Source organism: Physcomitrium patens, chromosome 20 (genome assembly GCF_059467195.1).
Source record: "Physcomitrium patens ecotype Gransden chromosome 20, ASM5946719v1, whole genome shotgun sequence".
NCBI lineage: Eukaryota > Viridiplantae > Streptophyta > Bryopsida > Funariales > Funariaceae > Physcomitrium > Physcomitrium patens.
Window position 1 is genome coordinate 6,124,785 of NC_143429.1, and position 20,034 is coordinate 6,144,818.

A 20,034-nucleotide genomic window follows, 5' to 3' on the forward strand; every position below is an offset into this window, starting at 1 on the left:
TATTATTAACTTTGAAAATCCCTCAAAAACTCAATATTGAATCAATTGATATAAAAATAGCATCCAAAAATCTTTTTTTAAGTTTATACTTAAGATAATTTTTTTAAGAAATATAAATATTTTTCTAAAATATCATTCCTATAATTATTCTATTGCTCTTCAAGAAGGAACTCAACCACTATTTAGACCAATCTATAGCCTATAATAAAACAAGTTGGCTGCACTTAAAAAATACATTAATGAAAATTTGGCTAAGAACTTCATACGCTATTTTGAATCTCTAACCAAAGCTCCTATCTTATACGTGTGTCAAGGACAATAACTCGATGAAAAAATAATCCAGACAAGTGAGCCTTTACTCAAAGAAAAGTAACAAAATATAAATAAATAAGTATGTATATTGAAAGAGAAACTAGAATGGCTATTGCCAAAAGACAAGAAAACTAGAGACCCTTGAAACTAGACTAGAAGCAAGAAAAGAGTTGACAAGAGTGAAGGGGGCTTCACTCTTGTCTCTCTATATATACTATCTAACTAGGGGCTACATGGCGACATTCTATAAGACCTCCAATATCTGTTGACTTTGTAGGACACATGCCTTGACTTACAAGGCAAGTTTTTCTACATGTGGGCTACATAGTTAGCTTGATCTTCAAGCTAACAACATGTGTGGCACATGGCCAACTTGTTGATCACGTTTCTAATCCAAAAAGTCAATTAAAGATACCTATGAAGTCAAAGCAGTGTCTATGAAGCTTCTAGGAAGCTTCCATATTAAATGCTATAGAATTACCTTACTTTTACCTACTTTTACTTACTTCCACCTATTTGTATATGTAATTACTAGCTTACATGAGTATGTCTGTGACATTACCCCCCCCTTTCTAGGGACGAGTTCCACGAAGAGCGATCATCATATATTGAAGAAATCTATGATGCGACGAATTGTATTTGCCACATATTCTGATCTTTGTTCTCTTCGAAGATGATTGATAGGGCCTCTCAACCATCGGTAGTGTCCCATACCAGGACAAAAAGACCACCTAGTTATTTGATCATTGTTGAGGCCTTCATAACTTCCTTCAAATAGAACATTTGGAACACCATCAAGAGTTGTTCCTACCTCTAGCAAAATCACCAAACATCAAAAGCCCCTTCCTAAATCGTGATACCAAACGGGTTGTATCTCGCCATCTATTCAAGGAAGAACATGTCGTTCTTGAAGATCTTTTTTTCGATTGCATCATCTTGAAGGTTGTGACAATCGTAATATCTTATCCGGTAGGTCAGCAAATGAAGGCTCTTGAGTCAAATCCACTGGTTGTTGGTTCTCCATCTCTTGAGCATCACAACTATAAAGAAGCTACAAACATGGATTGAAAGTAGAATGTTATCTTGCCTAGATCTTATTTCTTTTATAAAGAAGATTTTTATCTTGATTTTGATGGATGTCATCGATGAAAAGTCTCCATTGCCTTCGCTGCATTTGCAAGATTCTTTATTGGTCCCATGTGTATTCACTAATATCATATTTGTGCCAATGGACAAGATATTCTAATTTATTTTGGCGCCGCCTGGAATCTAAGACTTCTTCTACTTCAAACTCTTCATTATTACCCACTTCTATAGGAGGAGGTGGAGCTTGTCATCTTCTTGGTATGTCCACTATCTTGTATGGTTCAAAAAGAGATACATGAAATACTGGATGGATTTTTATTGACTTCGGTAGATGTAAACGATGTGCAACTAGATTGATTTGTGCAGAAATAGAAAATGGTCTAAGTCTTCCATAATCCAACTTGTCACAAAGATGAGTGGTCTTGATATTACAATGAAGTAGCCATACCTTATCACCCAAGAAGAATGGTGGTTGTTCCTTTTGATAGACATCCGCATTGACCTTTTATTATTTTTGAGCCTCTTTTAATTACGCCTTCATCATTGCATGTAGCTCTGATAAATGAATCGCCAAATCTTTCACAGTAGGATTATCAACTTTTGAAAAGTCAAAAGTATCAAGTCATAGATGATAACCATAATTAGTAAAGAAAAGTGTTTGTTTAGTAGAAGAATGTATCGTGTTATTGTAAGCAAACTCTCCCAATGATAAAAGAGTTGTCTAATCATCTTGTTGATAATTAATAATACATCTTAAATATTGCTCCAAAATTTGATTAACATGCTCCGTTTGTCCATCAATTTGAGGATGGAATATCCAAGATAGTTTTATATCTACTTTAAGAATCTTAAAAAGAGTCCGCCAAAATCTTGATACAAATTGAGTTCCTCTATCTGATATACTATCCTTGGGTAATCCATGATAGCGATAGATATTGTCAAGAAAGAACTTAGCTGTTTCTTCACCTGTGATAGATTTTATACATGGTAAAAAATGTGCCATTTTGATAAAACGATCTACTATCATGAATATAGAGTCGTAAGAATTTGAGATTGGAAGATCCGTGATGAAGTCCATAGAAACAGAAGACCATGGTTGTTCTGGAATGGGTAATGGCTGAAGAAGTCCAAAAGGTCAATGACGAGGAGTTTTTGATCTTGAGCAAACATCACATGATTGTAAAAAATCTTTGACTGCCTTTCACATTTGAGGCCACCAAAAATCCCTAGATATCAGCTTTAAAGTCTTACTATATCCAAAATATCCTACTACTGGAAAGTCGTGATGAGCTTGAAGAATACGTAAACGTGCTTCTCCTTCTGGAACATATAGGCATCCTTCGAAATAGAGTAGGTTGTTCTTGAATTCAAATTTAGAGGGATCATGAGATTTAGAAGAATTATTCTTGATATCATGAACAAGAAGGTCTGAAGACATACTTAATTGGACTTGCTTAAGAAAAGTTAAATCAACAGTCAATGTTGATTTTATTGCTCGAAGATGAAATTGCTCTGGCTTCAAGAGAACCATTTTTTGTTGCTCAAAAGCTATATCTCCTTCTTTTGGTACAAAATAAGAATGTTTAGACAAGGCATCGGACAAACCTTGTTGTTTTCCTGGCCGATAAGTGATGATGAACTCAAATCTTGATAAAGACATGCTCCAACGAGCTTGATAACGATTTAATACACGTGTTGACATAAAATATTCGAGGTTCTTGTGATCCATATATATGGTGATTGGACTAAAAGCGCCTTCTACATAATGATGCCATTCTTGAAAAGAATCCACAATTTCAAGAAGTTCTTTGTCGTAGATCTCATAATTGATTTCTGCTGCTAAGAATTTTCTTGAATGAAAGGCTACTGGATGAAGTTTGTCATCTATTCCCATTTGTGATAAAACTGCATCCAGAGCAAAGTGTGATGCATTTGTTTCCATAAATAATGCTTTGGAAAAATCAACATGATACAAGATTGGTGCAGAAACAAACGTTGTCTTCAAAGATTCAAAAGCAACTCCGGCTTCTTGATTCCATTGGAGTTTGTCTTTATAAGTCAAACGTGTAAGTGGAGCTACAACTCGAGAGAAGACTTTGATGAAGATCTGATAGTAGTTGGCAAATCCCAAAAAACATTGGACATCTCTTACCGTTTTGGGGATCTTCCAATCTATAATAGTTTGGATTTTCTTAGGATCCATCATAAGTCCATCATTTGAAATGATGTAACCTAAGAAATTGACTTGAGTAGTGTGGAATATACACTTTTCTATCTTGGCATAGAGTCCTGCATCTCTTAATTTTTGTAACACACGACGAACATAAAGTTCATGTTTTTCTAGATTCTTAGAATAGATCAAGATGTTGTCTAGATAACAGACCACAAAATCGTCCAAAAACTCTCAAAAAATATCATTCATTAGATATTGAAAAGCTGCTAGTACATTTATAAGTCCAAAAGGCATGACGTTGTATTCAAAATATCCATACCTAGTTCAAAACGTAGTCTTTCATTCATCTCCTTCTTTGATGCATACTAGATTGTGTGCTCCCCGAAGATCTATTTTTGTATAGATCTTAGCTTGATTCAGCTGATCAAGAAGTCTCGATATTAAAGGTAGTAGATACCTGTTCTTGATAGTAATCTTGTTGAGTCTTTGATAATCAACACACATTTGCAATGATCCATCTTTTTTCTTCACAAATAGAATTGGAGCTCGTGCCGGAGATTTAGAATGGTGTATGAAATTCTTGGCTAGATTTTCTTTAATATATTCCTTGAGTTCAGTCAAATCATTTTGTGATAAACTATAGATTGGTCCGAATGGTGATTGTGCTCCTTCTTGAAGGTCAATTGAGCAATCATAGGGACGATGTTCTGGGAGTGTATCCGCATTCTTTTTTTCGAATACATCTTGAAATTCTTGATATTGGCTTGGAATGCCACTTGAAGTCTTTCTACCAGTATGAACAGGTGTGGCATAAACAATATATGGTGATTCTTTTATAGCAGCATGCAAGAAAGCTTTTGCACCTATAAATACAAGTTTAATTGAATTAGACTTATGACTCTCTACTTGATTAACTACATTGTTAGTTATACTTTTAGAAAAAGTAAGAGTTCGGGAAATCCAATCTATTTCAGGGTTGTATTTTTCTAACCACGATAAATCTAAAATGATAGGATTAGAGGGAGATCTAATGATATTAAATACTACAAAACTATTATGACCATTGATTATTACTTCTATAGGAAGGATTTCGTGAGTAATATCTCTAGAAGACAATAGATGACCATCTATAACTTCTACATGAACAGGTTTAGTTTTCTTTACTAAAGATATACTATGTCTTTTAGTAAATTCTTTTAGTAAATTCAGTGAATTCTTCTTGCTCAGTAAGAGGTTTGAAACGTACTACATCAATTTACATATCCTCTACTTCCGAATGTATGTGTTGAAGAGGTATTGGTGTTGCCATTGAATTATAGTAACATTGAGGTCTACTTGTACGATTCTCAAATCAAAATTCAAAAAGGCGATTGTCACACTTCACAGTAAAGTCAATTGCTTGACTCAATGTTTGAGGATCACGTAAGTTGAGCATTAATTTTTTTACCTCATATTGTAATCCATAGAGAAATTGGCTAATAAGTGTAGCATCATCCCACTTGATATCAGTTGCAAGTTGTCAAAATTGTGAAGCATACAATGTTACTGATCGATTGTCTTGTCGTAAAATACGGAACTTATTGGTTGCAATATGAATTGCATCATGTTCTCCATACATGGATCGAAACTCCGCTAGAAAAGCCTCTAAATTATTCAATATTGGATCTCGTCGTTCAAGAAAAGATGAAAACCACGATAGTGCTTAACTTGAAAGAAGCGTACTAATGAATCTAACTTCCGATCCTAGAATTGGGTAGCTTTGGGATTGAAGTTCAATTACAAGTTGCACTTGATTGATAAATCCTCGAAACTTGGATCTGGTGCCATCAAACTTCTCGGGTAGGGCAATTCTTAGTTCTCTAATATTTGAAGGGCGTTCCACTATAGGAGAAAGGACATGGTTTGGTGCAAATGTTGAAGCAGCTCCAACCATTTCTATATCTTCACTTCTTGTCAATGTTGTTGCTCCTTGTGGTGGTAAATTGAATTGATGCATCGCAAGCATTAACTCCCTCAATTGCTCTTGCATTTGTGCCATTGCATTCTTTATTTCAACAAGTTCTATCATGATAACACTTAGAAAAGAGAAGATGTCTAATATCGCTCAAGACAAATAGAAGAGAGGACTTGAGAACAAAGAAAATACTAAGGACAATATCAGTTTAGAAGATGATAATCCGCAACTTCTAATATGCTTATATCTTATTAAGAAAAAGGGGTAATCTACTTTTAATCAAGATTAGACAAAGCTCTGATATTGTAGGTGTACTCTTGTCAATCTGTCAAGGACAAGAACTCAATGAAAAAACAATCCAGAAAAGTGAGCCTTCACTTAAAGAAAGGTAACAAAATATAAATAAATATGTATATTGAAGAGAAACTAGAATGGCTATTGCCAAAAGACAAGAAAACTAGAGACCCTTGAAACTAGACTAAAAGCAAGAAAGGAGTTGACAAGAGTGAAGAAGGCTCTACTCTTATCTCTATATATACTATCTAACTAGGGGCTATGTGGCGATGTTCTATAGGACCTCCAATATGTGTTGACTTTGTAGGACACATGCCTTGACTTATAAGGCAAGTTTTTCTACGTGTGGGCCACATAGTTAGCTTGATCTTCAAGCTAACAACATGTGTGGCACATGGCCAACTTGTTGACCACGTTTCTGATCCAAAAAGTCAATTAAAGATACCTATGAAGTCAAAACAGCATATATGAAGCTTCTAGGAAGCTTTCATATTAAATACTATAGAATTAACTTACTTTTAATTATTTTTACTTACTTCTACCTATTTGTATATGTAATTACTAGCTTATATGAGTATGTCCATGACAATGTGAAGAAAAAGATGGATCTCTACGGAGGTAAGTAGACTTTGAAAGACTCAACAGGATCACCATCAAAAATAAGTATTCTTTTTCTTTGATTTCAAGACTTCTTAATCAATTGAATGAAGCAAAGATCTATACAAAAATAATTCTATGAGGAGTATATAATCTAATATATATTAAAAAAGAAGATGAATGAAAAATTGAGTTTTGAACTAGATATGGATATTTTGAATATAATGTCATGTCTTTTGGACTTTTAAATACACTAGTTGCTTTTCAATATCTAATCAATGATGTTTCTTATATTTTTTTTTAATCATTTTGTCATTTATTATTTAGATGACATCTTAATCTACTCTAAGAATATAAAAGAGTATAAAGTTCATATTTATCATATATTAAAAAAATTAAAAGATGCAAGATTATATGTCAAGATAGAAAAGTATCTATTTTATACTATTTAAGTTGACTTTCTAGAATACATTGTGAATTCTCAATTATGCTCTAAAATTTAAATTTTTATTATTTTCCTATTTTATGATAATTGAGCATATTAAATTAGGATTTATATAAGTAGAATTTAATTTCATAGAATTTTTAGAATTACAACCTTTGATGGTATAAATTATACCTTAATTCCTTGAATTAATTAAATAGGACCAAACTGATAAGAGTTAGAAAATTAGAAAAGTAATTTAGTTAGTTTTATTAATTTAGATGTTGTTAGTCACTACTATGAAAGTTGACTAAAAGCCTATGAGTGAACCTATAATCATTTCAAATGATTTAGAATGAGTTAGAATTATAATTTTTTAAAATATTTAGTGAAGTTTAGCAATGATAGTTTTGAGCTTTCCTCCAAATTTGACAACTTAAAGAAGCATGGTCGTTCTTCTAATTAATAGAAGCCTTTTTAATGCAATGGTGGTACCAGATCCACCCTATAGAGTGAAGAAAACAAAATCAGCACCCTCTCCTTCAAAATACAAGTGAAGCAATGAAATTCTCATTTTGAAGAATTTTACAAAAATTGCCAAGATCCTTATAAGTAAAAACTTCCATAAAAATTGAAATTAAGCATGAATTGAGGCATGTGAGTAGTCGATTTCAGCATAAAAAGCTGTTTTGAAGACAATGGTGAAGTTAGATTTATCAAAAAATTCTTTCTTGACTACTTACAAGAGCCATCAACCTTGGTAACGAGAGTGACTCTTGGATGAATGAGGGCCGTAGTTCTACATTAGGGATCTTAGAGATCAAGGGTGGAGATGTGGCCGCCCTTCTAAAATCTACCACTCAATTTTATAAGAGTGGCTTGGTCTCCCCCAAGCCCTCTCTCTCTCTTCTTTTCGTGAAGGGCAAAGCCATGTCAAATTTTGGCCCTAAACCCTAATCTTAATTTTTTTTTTTTTTTTTATTTTTAATCTCATTGTACACTTGTGGTTGTGTATGCATGAACTTGGAGTAGTGAATGATGGACATTGGGTTTTAAGACATAATTCATTGTGGTAGATAGTTCCATTGGCCTTCCAAATACTCTAAAGGTTCAAGAGCTTCGGATTTTCCTCAGTCAGTCATTATATTTTTTTAGTTTTGATGTAAGTTTTTTTTTGGTTGTACCTTTTGTTGTTAGCTTTCTAACAAGATAAAGATTTCTTGATTTGGAGTAAGGATAGAGTTTTAGTAGAATTTTGAGTGTATGGGGGTCGGATGCCTTGGCAACTTAGATTAATCATTTTTAGAAAGGTATTTATCAAAGCTTCCTAATTGAATTATTGTGAAATTTTGAAAATAAGTGAATCTTCAAGATGAGCTTCTAATGGTATAAATTTTACTACATTTAAAGTTAAATTGAATTTTTGGTTAATTTTCAAGTAGAGGGAGGTTGCCTGCTATAGTAGTCTTGGTCAATCAACTTTGAAGGAGCATTTCTTGCGGCTTAGATACTAGATTGAATTTAAACTTATTAGATCAGGAGTTTCTTTGAGTTAAATTTTCAATAAACTATAAATCATTCAATTTGGAATTAATCACGAATTTTAAAAAATTTTGGAGTAGAAAGGAGTTTGCTACCCTCATTTCCTCAGCGTTGTCAAGGTACCTTTGCTTTTATTTCTCTTTAGCCCTACTTTTACTATTACCTTTACAATAATTTTTAACTCCCAAATTTCAACTTTAAGATTTTAATTTTTAAATTTTAACCTTTAATCTTCTCTCTTTTACTTTTAACTTTTATTTTTTACTTTATTTTTAACTTTTACTTTTACTTTTAACTTATAAATTTTATTTTTAACTTTTAAATTTTAACTTTCAACTTTTACTTTTAACTCAAACTTTAAGATCTTTTTACTTTTACTATGAATTAATGGTAATAATATAATCAATTACTTTTATTATCAATTATTTAAGAGATAGTAATTTATAAGTTTTAATTAATTAATTATTTATCTATTTTGATTAATTAAACTTTTGTAATCACATAAAAATTAGTAATTACGGATTATATAAATGAATTTGAAGAATCCATCAAAATTTACGTAAGGATTATACAAATGGCCTTAAAGATCATAATAATCTCATTAAATTTTATTTTATTTTATTTTGGTAACCATTGTTTGAAAGGCTTAAAGTTAATTAAATTATTAATAAAAATATTTAAATCAATTTAATAATTACACAATTGGAAGCTCTCCTATTCCACCTCTTGAATTAATTGTGTGGCATTCATTTCATCGAGTGGTGAAATTTGGGCTAACATATATCATTTCAAATAATGGTCTTATGATGGATCCTAAGAAGGTTCTCACTACTATAGATTGAAAGATCCCAAAAATAGTTAGAGATGTGTAATATTTTTTGAAATTTTTTAATTATTACAGAATTTTTATTAAGAATTTTTTTCAAGTTGCAGCTCTTCTTACATGTCTAACATGTAAAGATAAACTTGAGTGGAATAAAGATGCTGAAGCATCTTTTAAAGGCTCGAAAACAATATTTATTTCTACACCAATCTTGTATTGCATTAATTTCTTTAGGGCATTTTTTAAGAAAATTGACTCATTAAACTTTGCAAGAGTTGCAATTTTATCACAAATGAAAATAGATAATAAGCTCTACTTAGTAGCTTTTTATTCTAAGAAATTTTCAATAGCCAAGATTAATTACAAGATCTACAACAAAGAACTTCTTACAATCATGGATTCATTTCAAGAATAGTGTTATTATCTGAAAAGACGCTTGAGATTAATCATCTTGTATATGGATTGTAAAAATCTCAAGTATTTTATGTTGATACATATTTTGAATTAATGCCAAGCTTGTTGGAGTATGTCTTTGTCTTTATCAAGGTTTGATTTTAAAATTAATAATTGATCCAAAAAAAATAATAAGGTTTATTAGACATTCTTTCTAAATATTTTTATCTTGCATCAAAAGAATTATTATTATGGACTTTTTTAGCCATTACTTATTAATGAAAAACCATAGTCTTTTGTTTCTATGGATTTTATTATAAATCTTTTATTCTTAAGTTCATATGATTCTATATTTATGATAGTAGATTTTTTTATTAAGATGGCTCATTTTGTATTATATACAAAATCTATTGTATGTAAAAAAATAGCTTATCTTTTTTTTGATAATATTTATTATTAATATGGATTGACCTAAGATATTATATCAAATAGAGAGACTCAATTTATATCAAATTTTTAAAGAATCTTTTTTAAGATTTTAAAGGTGGATATAAAGCTAGCTTTGGATTTTCAACTTCAAATTGATGGACAAATGGAGCACATGAACTAAGTTTAAAGCAATATTTAAGATATTCTATCAACTATCAATAAGATGGTTGAATAAATCTTTTATCATTGATAGAATTTTTTTATTATAATATAATACATTCTTCTATATAAAAAAAATCTTTCTTTGCTAATTATGATTATCATCTATAATTTGATTCTTTTGAATTTTTTAAAATTGATAATCATACAATGAAAGATTTGATAAATTATTTATTTGATTTACATGTAACAATGATGAAAAAGTTAAAAGAAGCTCAAGAATGATAGAAGACCAATGTAGATGCTTATTGCAAGGAGCAACCTTAATTTTATATTTGTGACAAGGTATAGTTATTTTGTCACAATATCAAGACGAGCCACCTTCATGATAAGTTATATCATCACAGACTTGGACTATTTTCTATTTGTGAATAAGTCAATCTAGTTGCTTATTGATTACATCTATTGGAATCTATGAAGATCCATCCTATATTCTATATCTCTCTTCTTAAGCTATATAAGACAACGAATATCTTGGAAAGAAGACAAATTCCACCTCTTCTTATAGAAGTGGATAATAATCAAAAGTTTAAGGTGGAAGAAGTCTTACATTTAAGGCAATGTCAAAATAAATTAGAATATCTTATTCATTGATATAGATATGATATTAGTGAATACACTTGAAAACTTATTGAAAATCTTAAAATGCAACAAAGAAGGTAGATATTTTTTATTGATAATATCTATCAAAATTGAGATGAAGAATAGTAAGATCTATAAAAGATGATGATTGTTCTTTGTATAACTTGTTCTTAGAATGGGAAGTAATGTCACAAACATATATATTTACTTAGATAAAAAAAATTAGATAGAAAATAAATATAGTTAGATTTAGTATCATCTTATGGCAAAGTTTTTTAGAAGCTTCATAGATATATATATTTGACTTTATACATATTTGTAGTTGATTAGTAGGTTAAAACTTAGTTAACAAACTAACTACGTGTTATACATATTGGTAGCTTAGAATACAAGCTAACAAAGTGGCACTCATATAAAAAACTTGCATTGCAAGTTAAGACATGTGTCTTATAAAGTCAACATATATATGGAAGCAAAAATGAAGCCTTCTTCATTCTTTTTAATGCCTTTCTAATCTTTAATCTTATTTTAAGAATTTCTATTCTTTTTATCTTTTATAATAGTTATTTTAGTTTAATATTATATCATCTTTGAATGATTCTTTAATATTTTTAAATGACATAAGAGTGTATTGATCTTTTTGTTTTCTGAGATTCATGTCCTTAATATTAATGCAAGAGTGTATTGATCTTTTAGTTTGTTAAGATTCATGTCCTTGATACAATTCTAGAGAAAGTAGCTCAAGTAAAGCATTTGTATCAAAAAAATAAGATAGTTGACTTAGCTAGGAGGATATAATTCAAAATCAATAAAAATTAAAAGACTAAATAAAGATATTAGAAGCTTGACTACAAACCTAATTATAAGATCATGAAAAAAAAAAAAAAAAAAAAAAAAAAAAAAAAAAAAACTAAATCAAGACCCAGGACTAAACCAAGATATAAGATGAACATGAATGGATAGAAAAGATCCCAAATCAAACAAAGTAAGGATTAAATAAGAATTAAATTCTTGGAATTATAAGCTTGGACTAATACTAGACGCAATGCCATTGATCAATTAGTATTAAAAAATTATTATTTGAGACAAAAATAGAAATCAACACTTTGGCTATTAGTCAAGGCAATTGCTAGATAAAATTGCTACCTATAAGAAAGACTAGAAGAGACATTTTCAATGCTTATTTTGATTTGTGAAAGATTATTCTTTATTTATTTATTAGATTGATGATAAATAAGAGAAAGTAAACTTGATAGAATAGTTGAAAGGCCACAACTCTCTATTCCAACTATTAGAATAATTAGGAGCTAAAAATTATTCTTAAAATAGACTTAATTCAATTAGTAATAATTTATATTTTATTTTGAAATTTTTAAGATTTTTAATTTTTTTAAAATTTTTTCGTATTATTTATTGAAACCTCTAAATCATCCTAAAATATTTGAAGAAAAATGTGAGTTAAAAGGGAAATAATATTAATTGAAGATTTGGCAAACCAGTAACTTTAGGTAATAGAAATATCATATTTAAGATAGATCTTGATTAGTTATTACTTTTAATATAATAACAATATTTTATTGATTAAATGAACATTTTAATAGATGAAGATATAATAGATGAAGATTAAAATGGATGAAGATCTAAGATGGATAAAAATTATATTGAATAAAGATCTAGCTATAGCAAAGATTAGGATTTGGAAGATGGCTAGGATTTTAGAAGAGGATTTTTAGGGACTAAAAAAAGGGACAGAGTGTAATTATTTTGGAAAATATTGTATACTAACTAAATGATTTATGAATGAAATAGGAAAAACTTATACTTGTACTTATGAACATTTTTTGTGATTTGAATAGGAATAGAAATCCATTAGATATGTAGGTATTTTAGATTAAGTGTTTGTGTATATAAATTTGTATCAAAAAAATAGAAGAGTCAATCTTAATTTTTTATCTAAGATGTTAAAGATTTTGAAACAAAGATAGAGATTGGTGCAAGAAATAATGCCCCGAGACAATAGTCAATGTTTTTTAAAAGAAAGAAAAAAGAAGTAATTGTTACTTTCTTTCATGAAGATGGAAAAAACTATATTTTTATAACTAATCTATGGTATTTAAAGACACTTAGTTAAATCAACTTCTATTCTTTTTTCACTTGTATATATATATATATATATATATATATATATGAAATCTTCATTCTCAATGCATCTTCCATCTAAATGTTACTACATTACATTGATTAATTTTTTTAAAAGTATTTAGTCATTTTTTTTTTCTTAGAATTATTATGTCATAAAAAGATGCTCAATTACTAATGCTTAAGTTTAATTGAAGTACAATTGTGGTTGCTAGTATACATATAAGAAAAAAATAAAAATAAAAATACCAATACATATGCCTTTGTAATTGTTTATTTGATTTGTATATAAAGAAGTTTGATGTATTTGGTCATTAACATCTTATTGTTTGAAATTCTACTCACAATCATTGACCTTCCAACATATCTACACATGCCATTGTAAGATGTTTGTTCTCTAAAATATAATAAATTATACAATAGATTCTTCTTTAAAAGACTAAACTTGCAATAATTTTAATTATTATGCATTAGCAAAAGTCTAGTATCATGGTATTGCCTTTAAATCTTTTTTACAAATATATAGCTATGTATTATTAGTTGTTATAAGGATATATACTTATTGCATCTTTACTAGATGAAATGAAAGAGTTGGATTTTTATATGATTATTGTTGTATTAAAAGAAATAATATTTCAATTCTTTTTTATTCATCTCTTTTTAATAAAACTTATACAAAAATATCTTTATATTATCTTGATAGATTGCATATACATGGCTAATAAATTTTGAATGCTATTCCTTTGTGATGTGGGTGTGATTTCCTCCATTTCTCTTTTTCATAATATTTTGTGTTTTTGAAGGATAAAAAAGATGCAGACTATGTCTTGGCATTAGAGAAGATTAAATCATTCTTTAATAATAAAATAGCACTACTTATATTAATAGTTGACAAAGAACTAAAAATCATATTTTCATACGATTTTTTTTCAATATCAACAAACCTTCTTTATGTCTAATATATTAATAAAAATATTCTTATAAATTGTAAGTAAGAATTTTCTATAGATGAATGGAAAACCTTTATGGAGTATTGAAATCAAGTTATAGATAGTCATATAATTAATTTTTTAAATTCAACTAAAAAATTTTTAACAAAATTATATTAAATATCTCATTGTCATTAATTATATACTAATAACTTAGTTGACTTGGAAGGAGAGATTTACTAATGTGTGGTCCTCTTAATACTTGTATTTTTGAAATATGAATATGTTAAGGATAGAATGGAGTCATGTTGCTCTAAAAAAGTAGCTTTAATTTATCACAATATACTTTCATGATATTTTACATAAGATTATAATATATGTGGAGCATAAAAAATAAAGATTTTATCAAAAATTGGAGATAACAAAGTCTAAACTTAAATTTATTTAAGTAAAAAATTTTGTAACCAAGAGGTCCAAAAAATTACTTGTTTTATATTGCTAAAAGTATATGCATTGGTAGAAGCACTAGATTAATAAGACAAGTATATGAAATATTTTACTACCAAATTTTGGTATTCTATACAAATACCTACTACATGAACAACTTGCAACCAATGGTGTTCTATAAAAAAAAAATTCTATCCAAAAAGGCATCTTAATCCTCTTCTTCTATTTTTACTACCTTCTAGCTATATCATCTAGGAAAATATTCTAAAAATTGAGATACTTCTTAATTAATTAGATAAAATATACCTTAAATTGGATCTAAATCAAAAAATAAAGATATAGTCAACTTTCATGGAATTGACATCTTAGCAGTATTGTGCTCTAAACAAGCCTAATTATCAATGTTCTTGTGGATGTCATCTTAATGCATTGAATTATGATCTATTGCAATCTTTTATATTTTTAAGTCATTTATATATCTATTTTATATATCTATTCTTAAATATATCTATTTTTAAGTTATTGATTATTTATTTTGGAGATTTATTGTTTCACTTGTACCTTCTTTTCTTTTTGTTCTTTATATGTATTAGATATATTTGTTAATTTATACCTACAGGAGAAGAATCTTATAACTAGCTAAATACTCGTGTGTTTTATAAAGATTGTTTGTAAAGTTGGTTGTGAATTATTTTACATAGATAATGTGGTGAAATTACCAATAAAGTGTGGTTTTATTACCATAGTAATTAGATACACAATAGTCGCACAATCCATTAATACATTGAGTAGGGTCATGTTGGCCACAAAGAGTGGTGAGCAAGAAAGTTTGAGCATTAGTTGTAAAAGTGTAGTGGTACAAAGCAAGGATCTAGTAATATAGTGTATAATAGTGACTATAAAAGCCTTTAATTAGGAGTTAGCAACAAAGATTGTATTAGGAGTGGTATTTGAGTATTTTAGTGAGGTGCATGATTAGATTATGAAGATTACTACATTGCTACAATTGAAATTTTTTGCTTGCTAATATTTTTTTTTTTTATTATATATAAAATTGATATTAAGAATCAAATCAAGTACATCTTTTAGTTCTTTGCATAGAGCTTAATCATAGTGTTATAAATATGTAAGCTAGAATAATGATCCTCCTTCTAGAATAAATTGAACTAACTTTTGGTTTTTTAACTGAATTTCTTCTACTATATAAATTAATCATAAGAACCATTGTTGTATTAATTATGTATCTACTAGCTTCCATTAATTTATCAAGAAAAAACTCTACTTCTCACAATTTACCTAAGAGTGTAAATTCTTAAATATCATGAATTCTTATAGAATAAGTACTGATACCCAAGTGGGGTGTTGCATCAATAATATAAAATTGTTGTTTTAGCAACTTTCTAAATATAATATAACTAATAATGTAAAGAAATCAAAAAATTATTTTATTACATTAATATAATTATAATTTAAAGTTGTGATTCTTCTTAGGAATATTTTTAGTATTTTTTAGTTATGTAATTTTTTTAATACAAATAAATAATTTAATTGTAAGTCAATACTTGTTCTTATCTAATCATTTATTAACATAAGAAAAAAATTATCATAATAATTTTACTTAAAAAATATATATATATTATATTGAAGTAATAAATATCATATTTTTTACAACAAAATATATATATATATATATAGATAGATATAAGGTGTTATTCTACCTTTTTTTCAATATGATGTATCTTTAAGTTTAACATCAAACTCTTGTATAATTTTTATTCTTCCCAAATGTCACACTACGAGGTATAAACTTGACATATTGGCTACTCTGAATACTTATCTAAAGTTTTCTCCACAAACAAATAGAATCTACTCACACCTAACTAACCCTTTAATACAATCATCATAATTTAATCTATCAATAGTATTACTTTATAATAATTTTTACTGTTAATGTTTTTACTTTATTTATTTAACTGATAATGCCTACAAGCAATAACATCATTGCCTCAAATTCTAAAATTCATTAACCTGCTCATTTTCAACATCTTCTGAAAAGAAGCATTTATCCCAAAATACTGTTGAGATGCTTTAGGTACTTCTTTTCTAAGGGATTGTTGTCATGCCTGAGCACAGAGATTTCAAGAAGTCAGGTGGGCATGGATCATCAAGTGGGCGGAATTCCCTAATCCACAGCTTAAACAACTTTTTTCTATAAGTTACTTATGCTTACATCTAACATTTTTAATTTTAATTTTAGAGGAAATTCAAATAGTCAATGTATATTGAAGGCTAGTACTTTTAGAGCATCTGTATCTGTCATGTTTTCTGCTTACACAATAGGGAATTGGATAGTAATAAATGTTGGTCTATCCATCATCCAACTTGGACCATAACTCTAATTTCTATACTTTTTGTCATGAATAATACACATCAAGTGTAATGACAAAATTTCTCAATGAAAGCTCATCGTCACTACAGGCAAACAAATCAACACACAAATGGATACCAAAATTAGACAGTAAAAATAAACAAAATAAATTCCAAGTTTAAAAAACAATGCCACAAAACGGTAAATAAGGAAGTGGACTTCAAGACAAGTCCTGTAGGGCCTAAATTTGCAAACACACACTTTATCCCAAATCCAATCATATTAGTGAATCAACTCATTACTATTATTAATGCAAGTGGAAACAAACTAACAAATAAACTAACCAACTAACTAACAAAAAACAAAGAGTAAGCTTGTTTGAAGTTGGGAACTCTAGTGAACGTGACCCACAAAGCATTTGTGGTATGAAGAGTGTTTTACTTTCTCAAAGCGCTTCCCAAATGATTAAAGACAAAAGGCCGTTCCCTAATAATTGCCAAATTCTCCAGGGGCAACATCAAAAGTAGGCTGAGATCGATGAATGAAAATGAGATAGATGAATGCAGGAATGAGTGGATGAATGAATCGAGGGTGACCCTGTCAACGGGGCCCCGAGGAGCAAATAGCCAAAGGACAGAAGAGCACCGGAGCGTGCGCTCTGGGTCGCACTCCCCGAGGAGCCAATCTTGTGGTCCTTCCTTGACCAGGCTTGTGGTAGATCACTACTGGGGAGTGCGTCGTCTCCCCTGGTGAGCGAGCGAGCGAGCGAGCAGAGTGCAATTTATCTTTGCCACTTTCGCACGCCGCATCTGCTGCTGCGCATAACCAGAGCCATCATCATTCTGCTGACTGATTGACTGACTGACTGACTGAATGACTTCGCATTTCTTGACTCTCGTCACCTTATTGCTTATTGCTTTTTGATTTTTTTGTTTTGCTTCGCTTCAGTCCACGTGAAAAAACGAGTGCTCGATGGATTTTTGAGGTGAACAGAATCGGCTGCGGGGATTGTGATCGAGGAGCTTACCTTGGTGTTTGGAGCGGGGGGGAAGTGGAATGACGATTCTGGTTGTATTGCGTGTAGCTTGATATCTGTAGCATTTGTTTTTGTTTGAGAGTTGGGAAATTTCGGTGGGCGGTGGTGGTGGTGGAGGAGAGGAAACGATCTTTCGTTCGGGGTGGACATCTTGGGTTGGACAAGAGGTGGCGGCGTTGCCTGCTGGGCGAGCTCTCCACGGAGGAAGCTTTTGTTGCCACCATTGCGGTCTGGTGGCGTTGCACAAGAAAAAAGGCACGGATTGCTTTTCTTGTTGTTGTTAGTTTTGTGCTACTCGTTGCTTCTCTTCTTTTCGTTTCTTCTCGGCCCGAGTGCAACCATACGGCATTTTTGTCTGTTTGGAGCAAGTAGTGTTTATTATCTGTATCGGGTGGTTATCTTGATTAGCGACTCGAGATGCAATGCGCATGTTTCTGCTTGAAGCGGTAGCGTAGCTGTTTACGCTTAGCTAGCTGGAACCAGCGTGGAATGTCTAAGATAACCTCAGGGCCTGTTACGTGGTTAATTTTGGATTGTTCGATCATAGCCCACCTAGTTCTCGTTGGTTTCTTCACCTAGGCCGATGCTCTCTGTCTAATTTACCAGTCTTTGTGAGGACTGTGAAAGCCGTTCGATTGAAGAGCAGAAGTTGTGAAGTCGCTGTAAGTTCGAAGCTTTGCTAGCTATTATCTGCTCACAGGTGGGCGACTATTGGCCTTGTCAATCTTTGTGTGTACCATGGCTGGCGAAGAATTATTTCCACTGGGTTGATAAATTAGAAGGCACGGCTTAAGACTAAGCAGCGGACTGACTGAGGAAGATTCTAAAAGAATTTGCGGAATTGATAAAACTACTCGTTCACTGGAGGAATTGATGCAAAAGAGTAATTCCATGCAGGGAGGTTTGCAAAGCGCTTCTCCCGAGACTTCGTCTTCGGCTTCGGTTTCCTCGTTGGGATGGCCGTTCGGTCTTCCCACGTGTATGGACATCCACACGCCTGGTCCCGAAGATCAGCTTGCGCCTTGTCAAACCCCTATTGCATTCCATCAGCAATTCATGAACCTTCAGACCACCTTCTTGCTCCCTTTCTTCTCCGATGTGGATGCGTCGTCAAACTCCGACACAGACTCACGACTTTCCGAAGCAGCCTCCTCGTTTTTTAAAGATTCGCGGAGGATCACCCTCGGCAGCCTTATCAGCTTACCCATGGACACGTCGTTCCGCACCATGTACCCAGACACACATTACCATGTCTTTACGGACAGGAGACGGAACCACTTGCCGTCTTGTGGGATCCTCGAGCTACTTGGATGCTGCCGAAATGCGGAATCCTCCAGGTTGCACGAGTTTGATTTCTCCGAACTGGAGGGAGAAGTAGCTGACTCACACTCTGTGGCAGCCGTTTCTACGTCTCTGGCGGCTTACCTTCAGCTAGCGGCCTCAAATTCTCCCGACGCAGCTCGTACCAGCGCCCCGTTCGAGGATGCCCTATCGACTGGTAGCCGCAGCCCGGACTGGAACGATCAATTCATCTCCTGCCACAGCATCCTTTCCGACGGCGAATGGACCGGCAAGGATATGGGTGAGCGCATCGCAAATCCAGTGTCAAGTACCTCTGCGAAGCCATCGCCAAGACAGACTCGTAAGTCGACTCCTCATTCCCCTAGAATGCAACGAAGCTCAAGCATGAAGTCGTTTTTCTCTTCCATTTGCTGCCGAATAGACACCGCAAAAGCACCGTGATGTATCATTTCTATTTCCTCACCATTCTCTTACATTCTTCTTCCTACTATCGTGGAAGGTTCAAATTCGAGCCCTGAGATCTGTGCATATTTCGCTTTAAGCAGTTGTAATTGGTGTCGAAGTGATTAGGTTCAGACATTGCAATTATATACAGTTACTTGTATAAACGACTTCAAGAGATCATTAAGTGTTTATCGATAGTACTTTGATCAGAGGTGCTTCGGAATTGTCTACTGGCTCACTGTGTGCAAGCTATGACGATTTATTTATTTTACTTTTATTTTTTTGAGAATGTGACTAGGAATAATATTCCTGTCCTAGAGGTTTTGCAAAGCTGTTGACGCTGAATCCGACGCACGATAGTTTATTGTCAGCCAGTATTATTATTGGTCCTGAAATGCATGGTGATAATATACTCTACAATTCCAGCATTCATTATCAGCAGCAGCAAACATGAAGCAAAAAGCTTCCAATGAAGGCTGTAGTTATGAATCCATGTGAAGTTAATCTCTCATTGTAGAGGTTGCATTGAAAAGCACATATC

General features: G+C 31.4%; 1 protein-coding gene across 2 annotated transcripts; it reads left to right on the forward strand.

Annotated features, from left to right (window-relative positions):
* Window positions 1-17,357: 17,357 nt before the first annotated feature.
* LOC112273675 (uncharacterized) lies at window positions 17,358-19,702 on the forward strand. 2 transcript variants are annotated; one of them, XM_024502718.3, is made up of 2 exons: window positions 17,358-18,447; window positions 18,645-19,702. In XM_024502718.3, exon 2 carries the CDS (start codon window positions 18,729-18,731, stop codon window positions 19,488-19,490), a length of 762 nt encoding a protein of 253 aa, XP_024358486.1. In that variant the 5' UTR covers window positions 17,358-18,447; window positions 18,645-18,728; the 3' UTR covers window positions 19,491-19,702. The 2 variants fall into 2 exon arrangements, with proteins under 2 accessions (XP_024358486.1, XP_073385697.1); XM_073529596.2 differs by having other exon boundaries at window positions 17,358-18,002.
* The last annotated feature ends 332 nt before the right edge of the window (window positions 19,703-20,034 follow it).

Coding starts and splice junctions, on each gene's coding strand:
- LOC112273675 (XM_024502718.3), top strand. CDS start 18,729: ATGGACATCCACACGCCTGGTCCCGAAGATCAGCTTGCGCCTTGTCAA.